The sequence below is a fragment of the Culex pipiens genome, chromosome 3 (genome assembly GCF_016801865.2).
Source record: "Culex pipiens pallens isolate TS chromosome 3, TS_CPP_V2, whole genome shotgun sequence".
Classification (NCBI taxonomy): domain Eukaryota; kingdom Metazoa; phylum Arthropoda; class Insecta; order Diptera; family Culicidae; genus Culex; species Culex pipiens.
This window is the reverse complement of record NC_068939.1, coordinates 102480676-102501753: the sequence shown is the minus strand read 5'-3', so window position 1 is coordinate 102501753 and position 21078 is coordinate 102480676. Positions and strand designations below refer to the sequence as shown.

At 37.5% G+C, this 21078-nt stretch overlaps 1 protein-coding gene across 1 annotated transcript; it reads right to left on the bottom strand.

Annotated features, from left to right (window-relative positions):
• Positions 1-13888: 13888 nt before the first annotated feature.
• On the bottom strand, positions 13889-20674 carry LOC120418252 (mucin-5AC). The gene has a single exon (XM_039580565.2). It carries the CDS (start codon positions 19415-19417, stop codon positions 16418-16420), a length of 3000 nt encoding a protein of 999 aa, XP_039436499.1. The 5' UTR covers positions 19418-20674; the 3' UTR covers positions 13889-16417.
• Between the last annotated feature and the right edge of the window lie 404 nt (positions 20675-21078).

Here is a 21078-nt window from a genome sequence, read left to right as displayed (position 1 = left end):
TAACTGGAAAAGGCTAGCATGAAATAAAATTTCATCAAAAATATTGGGAATTACAAAAAAGTGTGTAAAGTTACTACTTGATCAAAAAGTATAATATTTATTTGTGTGACTCCTAACTATAAAAATTTGGGAGAATATATAATGGAATTACATCTGAGAAAATCCACCACTATAAAGATTCTCATCAAATAACTACAAGGCATTGAGAACACGACTAGTGCATTTAGTCGCACTCGGTTCGTGACAACAGCACCGGTCAGATTGGTCCGAAACTGCATCCTATTAATTCTGGCACTATGAAGCAAAAACAAATGTGTCTTGCTTGAAGTCGACGCGTCGTCGGTTTAAATCAAAATAACAGCCGCCTGCATTTTTTGCAACTGCGTCATTAATCATGAGACACACACGAAAGATGTCGATTAGTTCAAGTTTTAAATCATTTTCAGCCGCCGTGTTTCTGGCCAGATTGAATGGCAGCAATCCAGTTTCCAGCGTACAGTGTACTCTAATTCGTTTCTACTCGGAGATAAAAAAAAGAGCAGACAGTTAATGAGGTACGATTACACGAAAATAAAAGTGTTAACTTAATAGTCTTTTTATAACTTTATTCCGTTTTAATTTCTTATCTTTAATTGTATGCAAACAGCAACTGTGGATGACGCGATTGTCAATGCAAGAGACACGTCGGGATCGTAATAGCAGGAATGAGTTGGTCAATAGTTGTGTGTCCGGTTGTGGGAAAGGTGTCTCTGTTATATTTAGTGATTTGTTGTTCACATGCGGGAAATGTAAATGCTGGCGGGATAGAGTTTCAAACATGATGTTAAATTCTAACGTAAATCACTCAAAATCTGAAAATGTTATCCAAATCATTCTCCGATGAAACCTGTGTTGTGTAATTCTAATCCCTGATAAATAGGAAAATATACCCTCTGAGCTTCCCGTTATTGAGTAACCGTAAGCTGGACTTGATAAGGGTTACTTTTTTATTTACATAGCAAAATTATCACGGTCTGAGTTAAAATTAAAATAAGAATATGCAAAATCTTTATTTAAAGTTATGTGGGCACCGATAGATTAAGAGCATAATCAAACATTTAACTCTCTCTCTCCAATTCTGAAAGTGATAAAGTACTGTAAACCAGTGTGGGGAATACATTGGGTTGTCAAAAACTATTCGGTTATTGGAGGATTAATCTAATCATTTCGTGTTTACTTCGAAAATTAAATATTTTTATTTTGATGAAATAGTAGTTTATGCAACAAGTTGCAAAAAGAGGATTTTTTCAGCACGAGTCGTACATTTATCCAACGAGGTTCACCGAGTTGGATAAATACGTCGAGTGCTGAAAAAATCAAGTTTTGCAACGAGTTCCATACAACATTTTTTGCAATTCCGAAAAACACCCATTGAGTTAAATTTTAAGTCAAATTTTCTTGTATTTTGTCAATAAACCGTTAATCAAAAAAATGTTGAAAACTGTTACTTTTCGAAACAAGTGCTGAAAAGTTCAACTTTTCAGCACCCTTTTCAGTGCTGAAAAGTAGAACTTTTCAGCATTTATTTTGAAAAGTGTTGCTATTCGATTTTTTTATATTTGGTACAGAAAAGTAGGCTATTTCGTCGTTCAAGAATGACAGGAAAAGTAAGTAGTTTCACGACGGAATTGCAAAAAAATATTTTAAAAACACCTACTTACAAATTGTCTGCACATTTTCAACTCATGGGGAAGTATTTACACACAGAATCACGTGACTTGAGCTGACTTAAGCATCAAAAAACTGCCCTAACTTTTTTTTGCGGCAAAAACGCAAGTGTCGCACCCCTCGGACACTGCTGCTCAAGATCGTCGTGTTTTCGTTCTATTGTATGTGCTTGCGACTTGTGTCCGTGCTGCTGCTCAAGAACAATCAGAAGTAGACGACAGTTTGCAACGAGCGGTAGTGCGGACACCAAAGTCGTAAGTAATTTGTGTTATTGTGAACTATATGTTGATTAACGACTGCAATAAAATTACAGTTTTGTAGCGATGGAAAATTTGGTGTTTTTATTGAGTTTTCCCGCTCACGAAATCGGTGTCCGCCCTGATCTCCCGACGTTCGCAACACTAGGTATACAAAAAATAATTGGCGTTCATAAAAAAATACAGTTGAGAACCTTCCAGTTCATTCTCTTCGTGGATTGAGAATTTGCAAGCACTTCTATCATTTTTATTGTGATTGGCTTGTGTATTCGTTGATGACTTTGACCAATTTTATTTTATGCTCTGAATTATAATTTATCAATTAATTAATTAATAATTTATTTATTTAAAAAGCTAAAAATATGCCATAACACTTTTCTACAATTTTGAATTACAATGTGGTTCTATGTATAAATTCCTCAAGAACACGAGGGTAAGGTCAAATCTGGATGAAAACTGTTCTTTTGGGATTATATCGCAGTTATTTAAAATAAGCGCAACAAACACAGTTTGTTTAAAATAACGGCATTTCGCAGAATTCATAGATGGCCTCGGAAAATAGGGAGCGACTAAAATTTTATGCATGTTGTTCATGCATGTTATGGAAGTCATATTTAAACTCAATCAAAACGAGTTGATTACGAATGCTGATCCGTTTGAGCTAGAATAACCCATAACAGCTGTTTGGTTTTGGGAAAATCCAATACAAAAATACATGTTTTATTTCAGTAATGGTGAAGCTTTTTACTCTAGTATTAAGTATAACATAAATCAATATTAAAACTAAATACATGAGTTTTAAACTGATTTTAAAGATATAATACAGCTACTAGTTCACTCGAGTGAAGAACCTGTAAAATTTATTCAATAGTTTCATGAAACCTTCTGGTTTTTCTCAAAGTTATTATAAAACACTTGGGCTTGGCGGTCTCTAGCATAGCTTTAGTATAGCATTACGGGTCTGCACCACGTTGTAAGGGGTGCCACAATGGTTAATTCAATATTTTTAGACAATTTGATTGTTGACACTTGGACTTGGGGTCTCTATTGCAAAAATCCTACTTGGTGCTAGAGGTCAGATGACTTGAATAGGGAGAATACCATAATTTCTTTTTACACCAAGGATCCTCCAAATCGGGTTCAAACTGACAACCATCGCCCCCCTTTAAAGTTGGCTTGAAAAATCAGGGGGCAAAAAATTTTTTTTTCAAAAAGTTCAAATTATCAATGGAAATTTAAGTGCAATCAACAGCTGTGTAAATTCGTCTCATTTGTCCCGGTTCATCCCAGACTACGATAGTTGAGACAAAAAGTTAAACTTCAGATATGGGTCATTCCACCTGAAGTGTGCAAGAAAAAATGCAAATTTGAAAATTACCATCTCCGATTCTGCTCAAATTTGGCAGAGCTGTTAAGACTATCAAAACATGCAAAAATCCCGAATTTCATCCAAATCGGACCACCCCCTCCATTTTTGTACCCTCCCAAAAAATCGACTTTTTGGCGATTTTTGAGCGAAACCCCTATCTTCAAACGACGATAACTCAGGAACCACAAATCTTAGAGGGTTGGTCTTAGACTCAATTTTGAAGGAAGTTGGACGTAGAATCCATTTCTGTGAAAAATTAAAATTAAAAATTAGATTAAAATATGTTTTCTACCTGTATTGCGCAATTGAAAACTTTAAATGGCCGTATCTCAAAAAAACCCTATTTATTTTTTAAATTTGACCTCACCATCGTATTCCCCGTCCGATTTTACATAAGAATCACTTATCGACAGAAAGGAATTTTTTTCGTTCCAGAGATATCGAATTTTAAAGTTTTTAGTTTTTGAGATTACCTACATTAGCTTCATTCGCCGCATATGCTAGAAGCACTCAGAAACGCTGTTCAATAACTGCTACCTGGTTATTTATTGAATTAAGATTTCATCCCAAATAATCATTAGCAAATAAGGCAAAAATGTAATGCCATTGTAGGAAACTGCTGTATACGGTGAATTTGTGTGCTAGCCCACAGTACAAAGCAAGAACGACACGCAATACAGGGCAGAATGGAATTCCCGCAGAGCTAGCAGGAAATTTTAATTGATCTTGTAACTTAAGAAAAAGTGTACGATACATTATCGTGTTAAAAATTATGAATTAATATGAACAAAACTCTCGTGAAGCATGATTAAGGAGGAGGATTTCTGGAAAGTATAAAACTGGAAAAAGGTAAGAAAATCACAACGATTAATCTGATTTATTATCTAGTTGTGTTATTATTCAGTAGTGTTCATTTTGACACCGTCCGAACAATAATCTTTTTTTGTTTGTCAATCATTTCGAAATCTTGGAAGACGATACAGCTGCTATCCACATGTATCAGAAGTATATGGTATTGCTTTTGAAATTAAATGTACCAAATCATCAATTATTCTGATGAAACACATTATAAAAATCGGTTTAATATGATCAATCTTTCAAACCCTAAGGCAGAATTTTGGGTTTTTGCTGAATGGCACTATTTCGCTACCGCACATGGCAAAAGCTCTAGAACCCATGAGAATTATTTCATCTACTACAGCCAGCTCTACATTTGTTCTCGTTTCAAATAAAAGAAGAAATAAAAGAAATAATTTGAGAAAGTGGGAAGAAATGAGGAATTAGAAAAAATATGAAAATAATAGAATAATGATAAATTTTCGAAAATTGTATTGTAAAAACTCTGTAGCATTTGCAAATAAATATTAAAAGTTCAAATTTTACTTAATATGGTTCAATGACACTGAGATCAGGAAAAATAGTGCGTTAAAAATTATATTCCTTAACGGTTGCTGTGCACCCTTAAACAAAAAATAGATTGTTCAAGGTATTGATTATCTCAAAATCGTATAAAATTGAAAAAATAATTCATCTTACAGAACACCAGGTAGTTATTATTGATCAGCACGACTGAGTGCTTCTAGCAGATGCGGCGAGTGTAGATATTATAGGTAATTTCAAATACTTAAAACTTTAAAATTCGATATCTCTGGAACGAAAAATATTCCTTTCTGTCGATAAGTGATTCTTATGTAAAATCGGACGGGAAATACGATGGTGAGGTCAAATTTAAAAAATAAATAGGGCTGTTTTGAGATACGGCCATTTAAAGTTTTCAATTGCGCAATTCAGGTAGAAAACATATTTTAATCTAAATTTTGATCACGGAAATGTATTCTACGTCCAATTTCCTTCAAAATTGAGTCTAAGACCGACCCTCTAAGATTTGTGGTTCCTGAGTTATCGTCGTTTGAAGATAGGGGTTTCGCTCAAAAATCGCCAAAAAGTCGATTTTTTGGGAGGGTACAAAAATGGAGGGGGTGGTCCGATTTGGATGAAATTCGGGATTTTTGCATGTTTTGATAGTCTTAACAGCTCTGCCAAATTTGAGCAGAATCGGAGATGGTAATTTTCAAATGGTGTTCCGCTTCAGGTGGAATGACCCATATATAATTCACAGCGTCGTGCTTGCTATTGTTTATTGAGCGGAATTATACCGTACCATGTTACGGCCTAAGCAATTTTACATTTTTTATTTTTTTTTTGATAAATTAGAAACAATATTCAAACTGGAATACAACTAAGCAGCCATCCAATCTAGACGTACAAGGCTTTGAACGAGCAAATCACTGATTAACGTCCATAATCCGGAAGCGTAAGCTCAAAGCTATGCAGACATATTAGGATTCCTGCACGAGCCTTAATGATGATTACCAGGATGAAGAAAAAAGAGAACCAACAACGAACGAGAAACACATGAACCTTGCGGATTTGGTGCCGATTTAAGTTTAGAGGGATTATTTATTGCACTTCATAAAGTATATTATTATTTGTGAGTGTGTGTCTCTTTCCCTCTCTCTAGCTTAGTTTCCTCACTACCCTTGCTGTGTTTATAGACAGCAAAAATATAATTACCGCTACGGTATTGTTTGCTTATTGCACCTCCAGACACACTCATTTACTCAAAACCGGCGAAATGTTTGCCAAAGAAAGGCAGACAATAATGGGAGTTCCAGTTTTTACTACTGGACTCGTTGAACAGAACTGGCTTTGCTAGTCAGCAGGACTCGTTCTCTACCTCGAGCTTGTTTAATGATTTGATTGTTAAAATTACCGATTGCTACCCCGCTGCAACACATGTAGATGTACGAATCTACGCCCCGATAATTTTACCCTAATGAAAGAGTGGGTGGTCCAGCCCAGGACAACCTCACGTTGTAAAGTGACAGGCTTCTGAAGCTCTTTGATCAACTGCTTGCCTGGGATTGGAATATGGAATAACACAATAACACAATGATGGATGAGCTAGTTTTGTTTGATGAAGCAGGCAATTGTATGACCCCGAATCCTTCAACTGTTGGAAACAAAATTTCTAATTCGCACCGAAATTAAGTGACCTCAGGCATCACCAGAGACGCGCAAACTTAATCGCACATTACGTAGAATGACGAGAAAAAAAGGGAACACAAAAACAATCAAAAACTGTCGAGACATTCTTATAGCTTCGTAATTATTTTGGGCAAGCTCGAGAGTTGAAGCATTTAACATGAGCGCGGTTTCGGTTCGGTTTGATCATTTAGGTTAGCTTAGGTTAGGTTAGGTGTGCTCCACAGAGTAGGAGGGGATGTTTCAATCTAAAGCGTCATTTAAATGTTTAGCATGCGATAAGACAAAAAAGTGAGTTGTGTGTACAGTAAATAATACTATGCTCGTTTCTGCAGCTAGCGATGTTGACTGAAAGGTCGATGTTTATGTGAAATGGAAATATTATAAAATTATAATGCTTCGCGTTTCGGGGGAGAATCGAAACGAATAATGTCTAGTTTTGTGGAGTGATTTTGGGCTGGCTGGCTGGCTTTCTGCAACCCATATACAACCGGAGGGAAGTTTGATGTGCGTTTTTTACTAGCAAAGTGCCCTCCTCTCATAGAGATAGCGAACCATTCTTCTTCACTCGAGGCTGATCAAATCTGAAAATGCTAATTTTGACAATTTTAATTAAGGGTGTTACGGAGATCGTGTTTTGCGAGGAACTTTTTCAGCGGCTTTCTTTGCCAAGAGGCGATTTCCTGTAAATTCTCACGTACGTTCAGGATAGTTTATGACGGACGCGCCTCGAGCATCACAATGACCCGCAAAGGGAGAAGAAATAGATTTTGAAGCACCTCAACCAAAGTACAATAAAAGCTGCGAGAGCATTATGTACTCTGATAATAACTACAATTTGTTCCGGACTTGGCGTTATCAATCAGGGCGGTGGAAATAAACCGACAGTTACGGCGTCATATATTTTGTGTTCGCATGAATTTCTTATTGAATTTCATAAATACCGTAAGGAGCTTAAATCAGCCAATCTTCATGAGTATTAAATCATGTTGTGTGAAAATATCAATATTAATCAAAATGGCTTTAAAAAACACTTGTTTTCTTTTTGATTGAAAAACAGCATAATTAGTATTTCTTTAAGATTAATGATATTGCAGACCGATAGAAACCATGTTGTGGTACAAATTTGATGTTAAGGTTAAGTGCCCCCTACTATGGGTACTATGGGTAGTACCAATGGCTAGTACCGTAGTATATTTTAAATTTATCACTTTTTACTATCCAGCATTGACAAGGGCTGCGTATTGAACGTCCCAAAAAAAATTAATAGTGGTCAAAATCATCGTCAATGTTAGGAATAACTTGATCTCCCATTCAACATTTTGAAGAGATCTTAAACAAAATGTTTCTTATTCATCCAAACTATTGATGTTCTATAAGTTACAGCGATTTTACATAAAGCCTGAACGTTTGTGTTCAAAATGTAACAAGTTAAGTATGTAAAATATTTAAAAACTTCAAATATTCTTATTAGATCAAAATTATGCATGTTTACAAAAGCTGGTAATTTGTGTTTACAAAACATTTGAAAAATGGTTTAAACTGCAGTAAGTCATCTACAACTATACTAAAAAAAACCATGTACGAAAAACCAAACCAATAAATTAAGCTTGAGGTTGATTCCAGTGACTGTAAATATGCAGAGATCAAGTCTCCCTAACGCACTTTTCAAACAATTGATTGTGAAACAGTATGACGTTAAATTTAACGTCAAATGCGCAAAGGTTTTGTAGTTGATAAGTTTATCAAACAATTCATGTAACAAAATATGTTTTTGAATAAATTTTAAGTGCTTTCTTGCAACACTTTTCAGAAAAAATGTGTGTAACTTAGTCGAAACATTTTCAAATTTTTTCTTTGTATTCTACAATGAGTTTGAGTCAATTTTGCACAACTTTCTAGAAGAAAGCTAATTTGTTTACCCACATGCTGAAGAGATTCAGGCTTGGGATCAAGTGTCCCCACTCTCTTCTACTAGAAATTTTGAAAGTGAAATTTGTCACTAATCACTAAAATATAAATATCTCGGCTTTGCGTGGACGTAACTTGAATGCTGAAAAAAGGAAAATGTTCACCGTGAAATTTCCTAAAAGCTGCATGCATTTGTTTTGGCCCAATTTTGGCTCATTTTGTGGAGTGATTGTTAAAAACAAAATCACTAAAAAATACTGTGCGAAAAAAAATTAAAAAAAAAACCAGTTAAACAGAGCTAACAGCCTGAATGTTATATCAATTTGAAATATTTGCCCCATTACTCTTCTTGAAGTGTGAATCAGATTTAATCTATAAACATTTTTAGAGGTAATATTCGTTATTTTTTGCTAAATTTCGGCATGTTCTGTGGTGAAATTTAAAATTATATGAGGTAAATTAACCTCATATATTAGATAAATTTACACCTTCTATGAGGTTTAATTACACTTTTTCTGATTAAAAGATGTACTCATTCCCAGATGTAATTTTACCACGTTTTTTTTACTGTGTAGTCTAGGCTGCAAAACAAGCTATGTCTTTTGGTAATGGTATTGTTAAGGTAAAGGTCCTACACAATCCACCTTCCCTTCCCACGCCTTGTCAATAACATCAATCCCTTCCCTACGAACCCCGAGTAGGCCGCGTGTAATCGGCTCCCACCCACTAACATTTACACTCATCCCGCATATTCGGACCAGTTTACAGAACGACCAATGTTCAAAAAATCATATCAAATCGATAATTGAACTTAATGATTCGCTTTTACCTTCATTTGAAAGCATTTCTTGCGATCTTTCCAATGCTGTATCAAAAACTGCAAATTTTAACTTTTATATCATGTTTTTGAAGAAAAACATTGACCCTTGAAATTCACAAATTCGGAACACTTTTTTCTTACGGATGTAAACAAACTTTGGTTCTCTCCATGAGTACATCATTTTTACAAAATAATGACTTCACGCACTGAAAATAACGAAATTCGAGCTTAGTTATGTTTTATGAATGGTCTGGAAACTTTTTTTGTGAAAATATCAGTTAAATTCAGTATTCCAAAACTGTGGGTGGCACAATATGCAATTTGAAGGCAGTGTTTTACTGCTCTAAATGAAATAGTCTTGAGATGCAGCTTTTTGTTTTAAAAGCACTAGTTTTACTAGTGAAATAGCAAGAGAATGTCCAAATAAAGATCCTGAAAATAGTAGGGTCAACAGAAAAGATGCATTTGGCCTGATGTTGACAAATTATCACAAAAGTGTTCCGAATGTGTGGGTGTTCCGAATATGTGGGATGACTATACACACAAGATCTTCTTCAATTACTCTTAGTTTTAAGTAAAATGTAATTACAATTGCCGACTCGGTCCTAACCAGATTCCAGCACCGAAAAGGACCTAATAAAAATAATTTTATGAAAAAAATGTTAAGGTAGTAGTTTGAAGCGATAGGGGATTTTTTGGTTGATCTGTTCAAAATTTTCAATTTCTTTTTTCAGTTTTGCACGCGAAAAGATATAGTTAACAATGTGTGATTTTTTTTCGAATCCATCCAGACATGATTCTTTATAATTTACAAGCTCTTCCCGGCAAACTTCGTCCTGCCCTTTTTTGGATTCCTGACGTTTCTTGCTTGTTTGCTAATTCAGCCTCCTGTGATCAAAATTTAATTTTACACAGCTTTTCCCATACAATCTGCAGATTTTCCGGAATCGGTTCCAGAGTGGCCAAAGTTGTAACTTTTTGGCGTAAGAACCTTCCTTGGACTTAAACGAACCCAACGCAACAAAGAGCACCTCGATCCGACACTCCGTACTGAACTGATTCGCGTTCGAACAAAACCGTTGAAATTTTGTATATATATATAAGATAGATTTGATTACTTTAAACTTCCTATCAGTAGAAGTAAAATTGTAAATATAGGAATAATAGCCCGCCTAAGTAGAATGTGCCAAAAACCATACAAAAACATACAAATTTATGAATTCAGTGCACTTAGTAGGTTTATGCTTTGGGATGTTCCCTTCAATGTTGATTGAATGATTGGTTTGATGATTTTTTTTAGATTAAGACTATTTTTGATGCACTCTTAAAAAATGTTTTTTTCGACTACTTTTCAAGGGTGCGGGGCTGAAATTACCTTTCTACCATAGTTTCCATAAAGTTATACCACTTTTATAAAAATAGTCACTTACCAAAACAAACACTTTTGAAAATAGTGTATATATGTTGTAATAAGACATTATTTTTACAAATAAGCATCAAAGCAACGAAAAAATCAACTAATGTTTCATTAAACGTTATTTTTGGAACTACCAGGAGTGAAATAATCCATTTAGCTCAAATTTCGTAACTTTTGATTGTTTTTTATAAGGCAGAAAAAGGATGGTCCATTCTGCCCTCAAGTAGATTTTAATTTAACACTTCCACCACCAAGCATCAACATGATTCGAAGGTTCCGTTGTTGTTTGCTTAACTTGGTATTAACATCTAGAAACATTATAAGCATTGTACCGTCATCTGGGGCGAATCGGGACTACAGTCTGAATAGGGACAGCAGTGTTTAGAGCCCTTACAGGTGTAAACATTATAATTCATAAACGTCGTTTTCGGTGTGGTGATGTCCTTTATATAAGACCCTTGCCTTACGTTTGGTGTAAATCCATTCTAATCCAAGGGTGGCCCATTCTGCCTCCCTCCCCCCCCCCCCTCTGCTCCTAATTGTTGTTTTGTTGAAACGATATCCTGCTAGTCAACACTGTATATTAAGGCAAGGAAGCAAGTCAGAATGAAATTTGGTATTAAAGAAATCAATCAATTTATAAACAAAAAAGCTTAACATTTGTTTAATTTGCAAAAAAAGTTTTTAATTATTCAAAGCAATACAAATATTCTTCCGTTAGTAGTGTAACCTTTATCCTGCATTTCTTTGAAGAAAGATAGATACAGGCTCACTATTTTCGATAGCTCCTACTCGTTTGGTTTCTATACTCAATTTCGTAATTATTTGCTTAGGACCGCATGGATGCTTTATTAATATAATAATATTTATTCAGCAAGAACGCTCGGTGAAAACACGACTTTTGTTTGGCTGCTCAGCAGGTCACATTGTGGGTTTAGTTATTTATTACAGCCCAGTAGAAACAATCAAGACGCAAGTCAGTTAGCCATCTTCATCGCATAATCAGAAACCCCTGCAGGTATTTCCCATACAAATACACATATATTCATACGCAAATAAAAAGGGTGGACAATTGATACGAATCGATATATCTATCCCCTGCAGAATTCAACTCTCCGTCTTACGTCTCTTGTGATCAATGTACTCATCAACTGCGGATATTTCAGGGGTTTTTTTCCTAAAAGTTACTAAATGAAACGTAACACATTGCGAAACCTATTTTGAATTCGGCCATAAGTTTAATGTCTCAATCGGTGCTTCTGGCTAGTTTTTAAAGCTTTCTCATTTCCACTATCTCAGTTATCATCTGCGCTCTTCATTAAAATTTGAAAATCAACCGAAAACCGAACGGAGCAGATTTCCGTTTACAATTAACATAGAAACGCGGTGAGATTTGAATAAATATCACATTAACACACATACGTCGTATTTCCGGTGAAGCAGTTTTGATTAATAATTACGTTCAATCAATTTTGATAGCAAACAACTTCCCATGATGCTGCCCGACTAACGCACCGTGGCAGCAGATTTGATCTTTTAACATTAGCTACTCTCATCCGAAGATATATTAATTATAAACGGTGCCCTGGGTAAGGGCTGTCGCTGAAACATATTCCCAACATGACACAAACGGTGCAATATCGCCTCAGCCCCTTTAAAAAAATCTTCTGCCAGTTCCGATTTCGGATGATGATAGTCGAATTTGTACCAGGTGGTAGTCGATACGATGTGTTTTTCTCCTTTCTTGGGTTTTTTCATCTGTGTTTTTTTTCTCATTTTCCCCACAATCATCGTGACCTCTTTCGATGCTTCGTGTTCCTTCTGAAATCGACCAAACGGTTGCTTCTGGCTGCTACTGCTGCTGCTGCTGCTGCTGTATCACATAAGTGATTATTATCAAGCGCACGAAAATAAGGAAGAGAAATTTAGTGCGAACCCTTTTCCTATTACCAGACAAACACAAATAATTCCTCTTTTCGCACTCCTTGGTCCTGTGTCTGCCCCGAGTGGCAGCATTTTCTACATTTATATATATACAACGGTTTTGGGGGAAGGGAAAGTTTAGGTGTCGTTGGTCTAGGGACTCTGAAATCTTTAAATCGTGCAGAAAGGTCTCCTAGTCTGATCGAAGAAAGGGGTGCTCTTTTTGGACTAGTTTTTTATACACCAAGAGGAGGTTCGGTTTTAGCACTTTCCAACGGTTATTTTGGGTTTTTCACATGTTTTGTTTTCATTGATCTTTGCCACTATTAAAAAAAAAACTGGCATATATTACTTGTATTGAAGTTTGTAAAGTCTGAACTACAATGAACTTAAATGAATGATTTATTGGTGATGTGAAAAGTCTTAAGTAATAGAAAAGCTTGTTAAATAATGAATAACTAATACTGAATAAAAAAGCTGAAATTGCTGCCTGGGAAGTTGAAGAGTCGAATATAGTTAACAGCTAGAGTAAGAATCTGCATTAACAGCAGCATTTTGAGGAACTGCAGAAAGAAACTTTTTATGATGAGCCAAAGTGGGAATCAATATTATTTTTAAGATATATTATGAAATGCTTTGGGTGTATTAGATGAACATTTACATTTCGATAGCGTTTAAATCACTTTAATTTGGTTATGATAAACAGTGACCATTTGAAACCATTCGTTTAAAGATAGGATAGCTAGGCAAATTTAATTCAAAAAGAAAAATAGAAACACTATCCTATCCATTCGTACATTGTAAATCCATGGCGCATAGGTTGAAAAAAAACTCTAGAATCTTAGAGTACTCTACCCTTGCAACCTATGTACAACAGGGTTTCTCAGAAAAAAAGCTTTATTAATTGTGCATAGTTTTATTTCATGTTGTAGTAGAATTATTTATGGGAGCGCAAATATTTTTTTAGGTTTATGTCCCCTCCACTTTTCCCTTTTAACAATTTTACCTCTAGTTTAAATGTATGTATTTTCTTTAGTTAACTAATTATAAACATTGATTGCAACCTAAGTGATGGCGCATTTGACGTTAAAATAAAATTTTAACACCTTAAATCTGATTTAAACAAGAAAAACTATGGCTATCAAAGTCACCCCGAAATTTTTAAACACTATTGAAAAAACTTTTTTTCAAAAATAGTCCATGAACCTTGGTGGCCTACCTCAGCACATGTTTTAAAAATATAAATGGCGAGAAAAACCTTACCGTTTGGATAATATTCCAAAAATAAATTCAAATCCTATCAATGTCACCCCGATTTACGGTACCTTAAGTTTACGAACCATTTCCACAAACAGCGATGAAAGATTTTGCAAAATATTGAATGCATCTTAAGAAAGCGGAGTACCCAGGAATTTCGGACGGGTTACCAGTGAAACATGTTCTTTACATTTTAATTCAGTTTTATTCGTGTTTCTCCATGTAATTTTAACCTTGGTTTGTCATTAAATTCACATTTTCATGCAATTAATTCATACTTCCTTAAAAGTGATAAACATATTCTCATTCTGTTACTCTTACGCTCATTGTTTGAACTAAATTAGTTTGTACACAAATTAAATAATCTCTACTCTCGAAAGAAACTGTAACTAATAACAATCTTATTGGCTAATGATTCTGTTTGGAACATAAGGATGGCAACGTAATTCAATCATCCGGTCATTATGCGTTCTACTGCACTTACGTGAATAAAGTTTTATTCCATCGGAATTTGATGACGACGATATGAAAAAACTTAATTTACAGGAAGATCCGTTCGATGGTAATACAATAAAATTGATTTGAGCAAATAATTTCACATCTTGAAGACAAATTTCCAATATTTACCACATTACATTTTATACACTGGTACTCTTTCGCAACGATCTTTCGTTTTCCAAGAGTATTAGTATTTTATTGGTTTACTTGCTTATCAAACACACATTCAGTTATTACAACGATTTTGAAATGATTTACTTTCCGGTTTTATGTGTGACAGTTTTTTTGCCAAAAATTCAACTCAATATATGGGGCATAAATTAGGAAATTTTCCGCTATTTCCTAGATTTTGTTTCACAAAGATGGATATGTCATTCTTATATACCGTTATTGCGAACTATTTTTTTTTTTTTGCTTGATATTATTGTTCTTTATGATATGAAGATTCAATCAATGATAAATTAGGGATAGTTTTTTGTTCTATTGGTCTTAATTGAAGAGTTCACATTTGCAATTTTCTTTCGTATAAACGGTTGGCATCTAATTATGGCTTCCAAATCAAATTGTTTGTTTGTTTGAAAAGAACCACATGAGCTTCAGGATACTGTTTGGCACAATACATTTATTTACAAAATAAAAACAATAAAATAATCTCCTAATAAAATAAAGTCAAGTTCTAGAAAGGAATAAACCATAAAATTACTTACAGAGTAATGGTAACTGTTTTGTTTGTGTTTTTAAAAACGACGTGATGCAATGTAACTCAACAAAAGATTAACTAACAAAACTCTCAACTGGTATATTGGAAGATCTCGTAGTGGAAAAGTTAATACAGGTAATAATAATCACTTAATAGATGCCACGATACAGCACTCAAACGAAAGTGGTGAAATGATTGTATCACTTCTCACGACAAAACACCAAGTTTCTGGGGTAGAGGATGATAAGGTGGGGGAGAATCATAACATAGACGGAAGAGGAAGAAACATAAACGGCGGGAATCCACCTCTAGATGCTCGCGCGACCAACATCGATCAACGAGAGCCGTCCGTCGGCGGCAGTAGTGTGAGCTTATTTCACAGAAAGGTGGCGGGAAAAGGAGCATGAACACAAAACCAACCCCATGCCATGCCCCTGCTTCGGAATCAACCGAGGTACGAGACTATAGGCATCGAAAGTTGAACTAAACAGAAAGCGTGTAATCCTCAATAATAGGTAATTAATTAATCTAACACAACCATTTCTTAATACAGTTTCGGTACGTAGGATTGAATGTCTTCCTTATAGTTTGGCTGGTTTTGCAAACATTGTTTTTACTATACGGATGTTTATGTGGTATTTTGTTTTTCTTTTCGGTAGACATGAGTAAAACTTTTTATTCTAATGTCATTTGTCTTTTATTTTGCAACAACAAGAATTAATCTTTCGTATATAGCATTTTCGGGGTTTACACTTAACAGCATTCTGCATTTTTTTTTTTGTACATTGTTTGTATTTTGTTTTCACGCTCGACCTCGTACGGGCTTTGCACATTTTCCGCGTTTTCATCTGATGGGATAATTGTTTCACATGAGAGGTACTTGCAATTGTTTTGTTTGTTTTACTGAGTTGTGCTAATCTGTTATATGTTTAGTATTGCTTCAAAATAATATTTAAAATATGTTTGTTTACTTCCATTTGAACCATTGTCTCAGCTATTCTTTTATTCTGTTTTGTAATGATAAATACATTTATTATATTTGCTTTAGTTTGCGTCATCAGTTTATGTTTATTGTAAATATCATTTTCATATTAAAATGTATAACTTTGTTCAATTGCTTTACTCATTCTGCGACAATTGACCCAATATGTGGAAACTTGTCACACAATAAGAATTAAATAACTATTGAGGTAGGTTCTGTGTCGACTTATGTTTATTCTTCTGCTATTTCAATATTTAATTAAACTAGTGATTGGCTATTTGATATCAGATTGTTTCATTTTGTCATTTTTTATTTTTGCTGAGGTAGAGTACTGCACCTGATTTTGGCTGTAAAAGTTGCGTAGGTAACTTTGTTTCTTTCTATAGGAGGTGTGATTTTAACAACAAAAAAAAAAAACTATACATAAAATAAAAATATAAACTAACATCATGGCTTGTAGTTCTCACCAATACATCCTGGGATGGATCATCATTATGGCTCCGGTGTTGAACATCGGATTTTCTCCCATCGTCATTCGTCACCAACGATGGCGGCGATCTTAGAGTTAGCATGCATACCGAACTTACCAATCGCTGCTTTCTTGGCGGCGCTGGAATTGGTTCTTTTCCGATGAGTTTCGCAATGTTTCAGCATGTGATCCTTGCGGATAAATCCTTTGCCACACTGGGTACAAGCGTACGGCTTGGAACCATTGTGGAGACACATGTGGCGTCGGAGATCGGTTTTGTGATTAAACTGCTTAGGACATAATTCGCATTTGAATGGTTTTTCTCCGCCATGTTTGGCCAGGTGTTCCGCCTGTTCCTGATCGCAGGAGAATCTCTTTCCGCAGCGTTGACATTTGAACGGTTTGTCACCAGAGTGGAACGTTTTGTTGTGTTGAGTTAGATAACACGCTTTGTTGAAAACTTTATCGCACTCCTCACAACGGTGCAATTCGCTGGGACCAGTAGCGCCGGTCGATGAAACCCTGGGTGAACTCGGCGGCGGAGATAGTAGAGGGGCCGTCGCTGCTAGTTGCGGAGTTGGAGTTGTACGGAGATCGTTGTAGTGCGAGCTTGTTTGCTGATAGTGCTCCGGTACATTTGGTGAAAAGGGGGGCGCCGTATCGCCTTGATACATCTCGGCGCCCCCCGGATATCGAGGAAACCCCGATGAAATCGGTGCTACTGTACCAGTGACGTCGGAGGTGGTTTCCTCGCCATCGTAGCCATTGATCGGAAAGTACTGATCGTTCGATAAGACGTCATTAGCATCGGATGATATGCTTTGATTACCAATAATATGGTGATAACTCGGTGCCTCCGGCAGGATGGTTTGGAATGATGGGATGCTGGTGTTGATAGTTAAAGGGCTGGTGGTGTGGTGGTATTGCTCCGTTGTACTGATGATGGGCTGACTGTGCAGCGGTGATGGGATGCTGGTGGTGGTGGTGGTGATAATAGGCATTTGTTCCATTTGCTCCTGCTGTTGCAGCGTTTGCATGCTGCTGTTCGAGAAGATCTGCAGGCCCCTCGGTGGGGAGGCTCGGACGGAGGGACCTGCTACCCCGTTTGGGGGAACCGTTGATGAAGTTGTTTGTAGGTTGGAGGTGTACTGGTGGAACCCCTGGTTCGGACCAACTTGATGAACGGACGCCGTTGAAAACCCCGGCGCATTGTATTGTGACCCATAGTCGGGACTTCTGGGAGGATCAGGTGGTGGAACCGGTTGTTGTATAGGCTGCTGAATTTGAGCTGTCGTTCCCCTTCTTCCTTTATTAGCATAATTGGGATCTCGTCCCGGGTGGTGATGAACACTGATGGGCAAGGTAGCCGGATCCGGTTGACCACTGGACTTGACGGCATTTTTATGCAAGGTTGTGTTGTAGTGTCGCTTCAAGTGGCCTGAACTGGTGAACCACTTGTTACATGCGGTGCAATTATATGTTTTTGGTCTTCTAGCTTCATTCGATTTCCACGCCGTGCCCTTCGAAGGCAATGCATTGTTTGGCAGGGACGAAGATGGCGGCTCAAAATTTCTAAACTGCGAGCCACTTTCCTGAGGTGTCGTTGTGCTCGGAAAGTCCGACGGACTCGTTGCTAATTGATTGTTCTCACTGATATCTTCCGTAAAGGGCTTCACGGACTGATTGGGTTGTGGCACCGCCGGCGGTAATGTCGGTGCAATATTGTAATCATTTTTAATTGGCGCAGGAGCCACAATTGGACCGTATTCGGACTTCACGTGCATCGCCGCATGTTGCGGGTAGTCTCCCTTGATCGATGGAGTGGTAGAGTATTCGGATTTTATTTGAGGGTGGTAATAAGCTGCCTTCAGATCATGTGGTGGATGTGGTGGCATGAAGCTATGCGGATCGTGTGGCCACATCATAGGATGACGCTGCATCGACTGCAATGGATGCAACGAGTTCATTGGTGGCAACACAGGTTCCGGCGGATACACCATTTTCTGGGAATCAAGATCCAAAATATCGGATGCCGGAGGTTCCTCCTTCACAAATGGCGGTGGATTATTGCCGTAAGGATAGCCACTTTGCATGTCTGGTTCCTCGCTTCTGTTCATGCTGTTACTCTCAGAAGATTGTTGCGACGGTGGTTGTTGTTGTTGCGGCGGCTGAGACTGAGACTGGTGTACCGTCGCGTCGTGCTCGTTTAATGCTTCGTCTGTATCGCACACCAATCCACATTTTTCGCACTGAATTGGGGTGGGAGATGGCGTGGGAGGAATGTGAGATCCACTATGTTGGGGCGATGATGTAGTGGTTGACGATGCTACCGTTGTCGCTGCTTGTGTTGTCGGATTTTGAGTACTGCTGGAAGAGCTTACCACTTGTGGGCTCAAACCAGCATTATGAAGTGGGATTGCACCGTTTGTTGTACCATTGTTTGGATTGATTACTGATACGTGGTGATGATTTCCGTTGCTGAGATGGTTGTTGTTATAGGGATGGTATCTGGCTGAAGGCACTGTTTTGTACTCTGGTTGTGAATGACTGCTGAGAGGATGTGGTGGAGCAAGTGGATTGCCGTAGTCGATGCTTGTCGGATGATAGTACGGATCGTACCCGTGAATATAGGTAGGGTAATGCATTTCTGGGGGAGCAATGAGTGCCGCTGGTTGCTGATATGGTGATGCTCCGCCAGTAAAACTTTGTGGCGTACCTGGTTCTGGGAGCGCTGGTGGCTGAGGTGTCGCTGGTTGATTATCACTCGAATCAGCCGCGGCCGCAATCGTTTGATGCGGCGATGATGGCTTGATGTGTGGCTTCAATGATGGTTGGTTGTTGTTTTCCGAGTCGGAAGTTGGCGTAGACGATGTCGTCGAGCTGGGTACACTTCCCGTCGAAGTTGGACCCCAACGGTTCATGGTTTCATGGTGATAGTGCATATGCACTTGCAGTGACGACGAACTCTCGAAATAAAGTCCACAGTGGGAGCAACTATGGTGCCCACTTAGACTTTGCTGTGCCTGGGTAACCCCATGTAGAGTTCCCCCATTACTGGCCATAACTTGAAAACACTTCGCCGCACAATGTCATTAATTCGTCTGCTAGCCACTTGATTTTTACAAAATTCATATCAACACCAGTTTACATTATTGAACACACAAAGTTTTTTTTTTGTTTCATTCAAGCTCCACAAAGTTCGTTATTCTTAAGATTTCCCGACGACTCGCAGTATTTCACAAATCACATTAATTAACGAAAACGAAACGAAAAAGATGTTTACACAAAACAAAGGCTTAAAAAAGGAAAAAAAACTAAAACAACAGTTCCTTTTCACCGAAATTTACATAGAATAACAATAAATTTTAATTATCACCACAGCACACCACACGATGCTACGATCCACGAACGCACTGCCCAAAGTCGATGATCCTCACTCTGTGCTCTCTTCAGTCTTGAACAGTTTTGCCAAAGCGGAAAGAAATCTAATTCACGTTCGTTGCCGCCGAGGACGCGTTGTCAAATGAAACCTAAATTTAGCTTCGAAACAAATAGAACCGAACGGCTCAACAACTGGACGTCTCCAAACAATTTAAGCGAAAATATGTTTAATCTTCTCCATCTCTACACACACTCGCATCCACTTACTCTTTCTATCATGCACTCACACACATTCCCTCCCCCTCCAACATAGCATCGCATCGCATCATCTTACGGTCAGGCAGCATACTTTTACATAGAACTCCAGTGGCCAGTGGTGTCTTTATGTACAACGAAAGAGTAAGAGAAGGATACCAACACCAACACACACACAATCACGAACTCAAGTTGCCTACCACCGTCGGACCGGCTGCCTGTGCTTTTTTGCCTGTCCAGCAGTTCATTCCGTTGGTAGTACATAGCATAAAACTAGCATACCACCGACTTACCACGTTGAGAAGGGAGTGTTTGTATGCGTGAGAGAAGGTGACAGATTTTCCCTTTACCTTAGCTCTGAAATGCGCCGTGGAAGGAGCAACAGTGTAATTCACGTACCTGCCGACAACGAAGATCTCTTGGCACAGTCAGCAACGGCCCAACGGCGATCAGAGCAAGACCCTTTCGTGGTGTGAGTGTTACGAAGAGATGCGAAGAACAACTTCATAGCAAAAACATCTCAACCACGTTCGACGGATGCTGAGGCTCGAGCTTTTTTCGCGCGCTCTCTCATTCTCTCTCGGAGACAACCACGTGTTTCGAACGAAGGGCGGCTTGCCGGAAAACGGGCGGCGCGGAGAACATATATTCTACAATCAGCATGATTTTTTAGAATGTATCAAGTTGATTGTCAATATTAACATTCCAACGCCCAAGGCTCCAAAAAAGTTGGAACGGTAACTTCAACTCGCTGGTTCTCGGGCATAACTCAACCAATCAACATGATTCTTCCTTCCAGTGATTTGTTAGGATGTCTAGATGATTCTAGAACTTTGCAGAACTTAATTTGATCAAATCTGTAATTTTTGCGATCAAAAACTTTTTTTTTTCGCGAGTAAAAAAAAATCGCCAAAAATTCCGCGGAGACAGTCTTTTTAAAAAAGGTGGAACGATGTTTTCGGTCGTAGAAATTACAGATTTGTTCAAATCAAGTTCTGCAAAATTTTAGGATCATCTAGACATTCTTACAAATCACTGGAAACAAGAACGGTCCCGATTGGTTGAGTAATGTCCGAGAACCAGGGAG

What these genes read in the sequence shown, in the direction of transcription:
- LOC120418252 (XM_039580565.2), bottom strand. Translation starts at nt 19,417, where the DNA reads ATGGCCAGTAATGGGGGAACTCTACATGGGGTTACCCAGGCACAGCAA.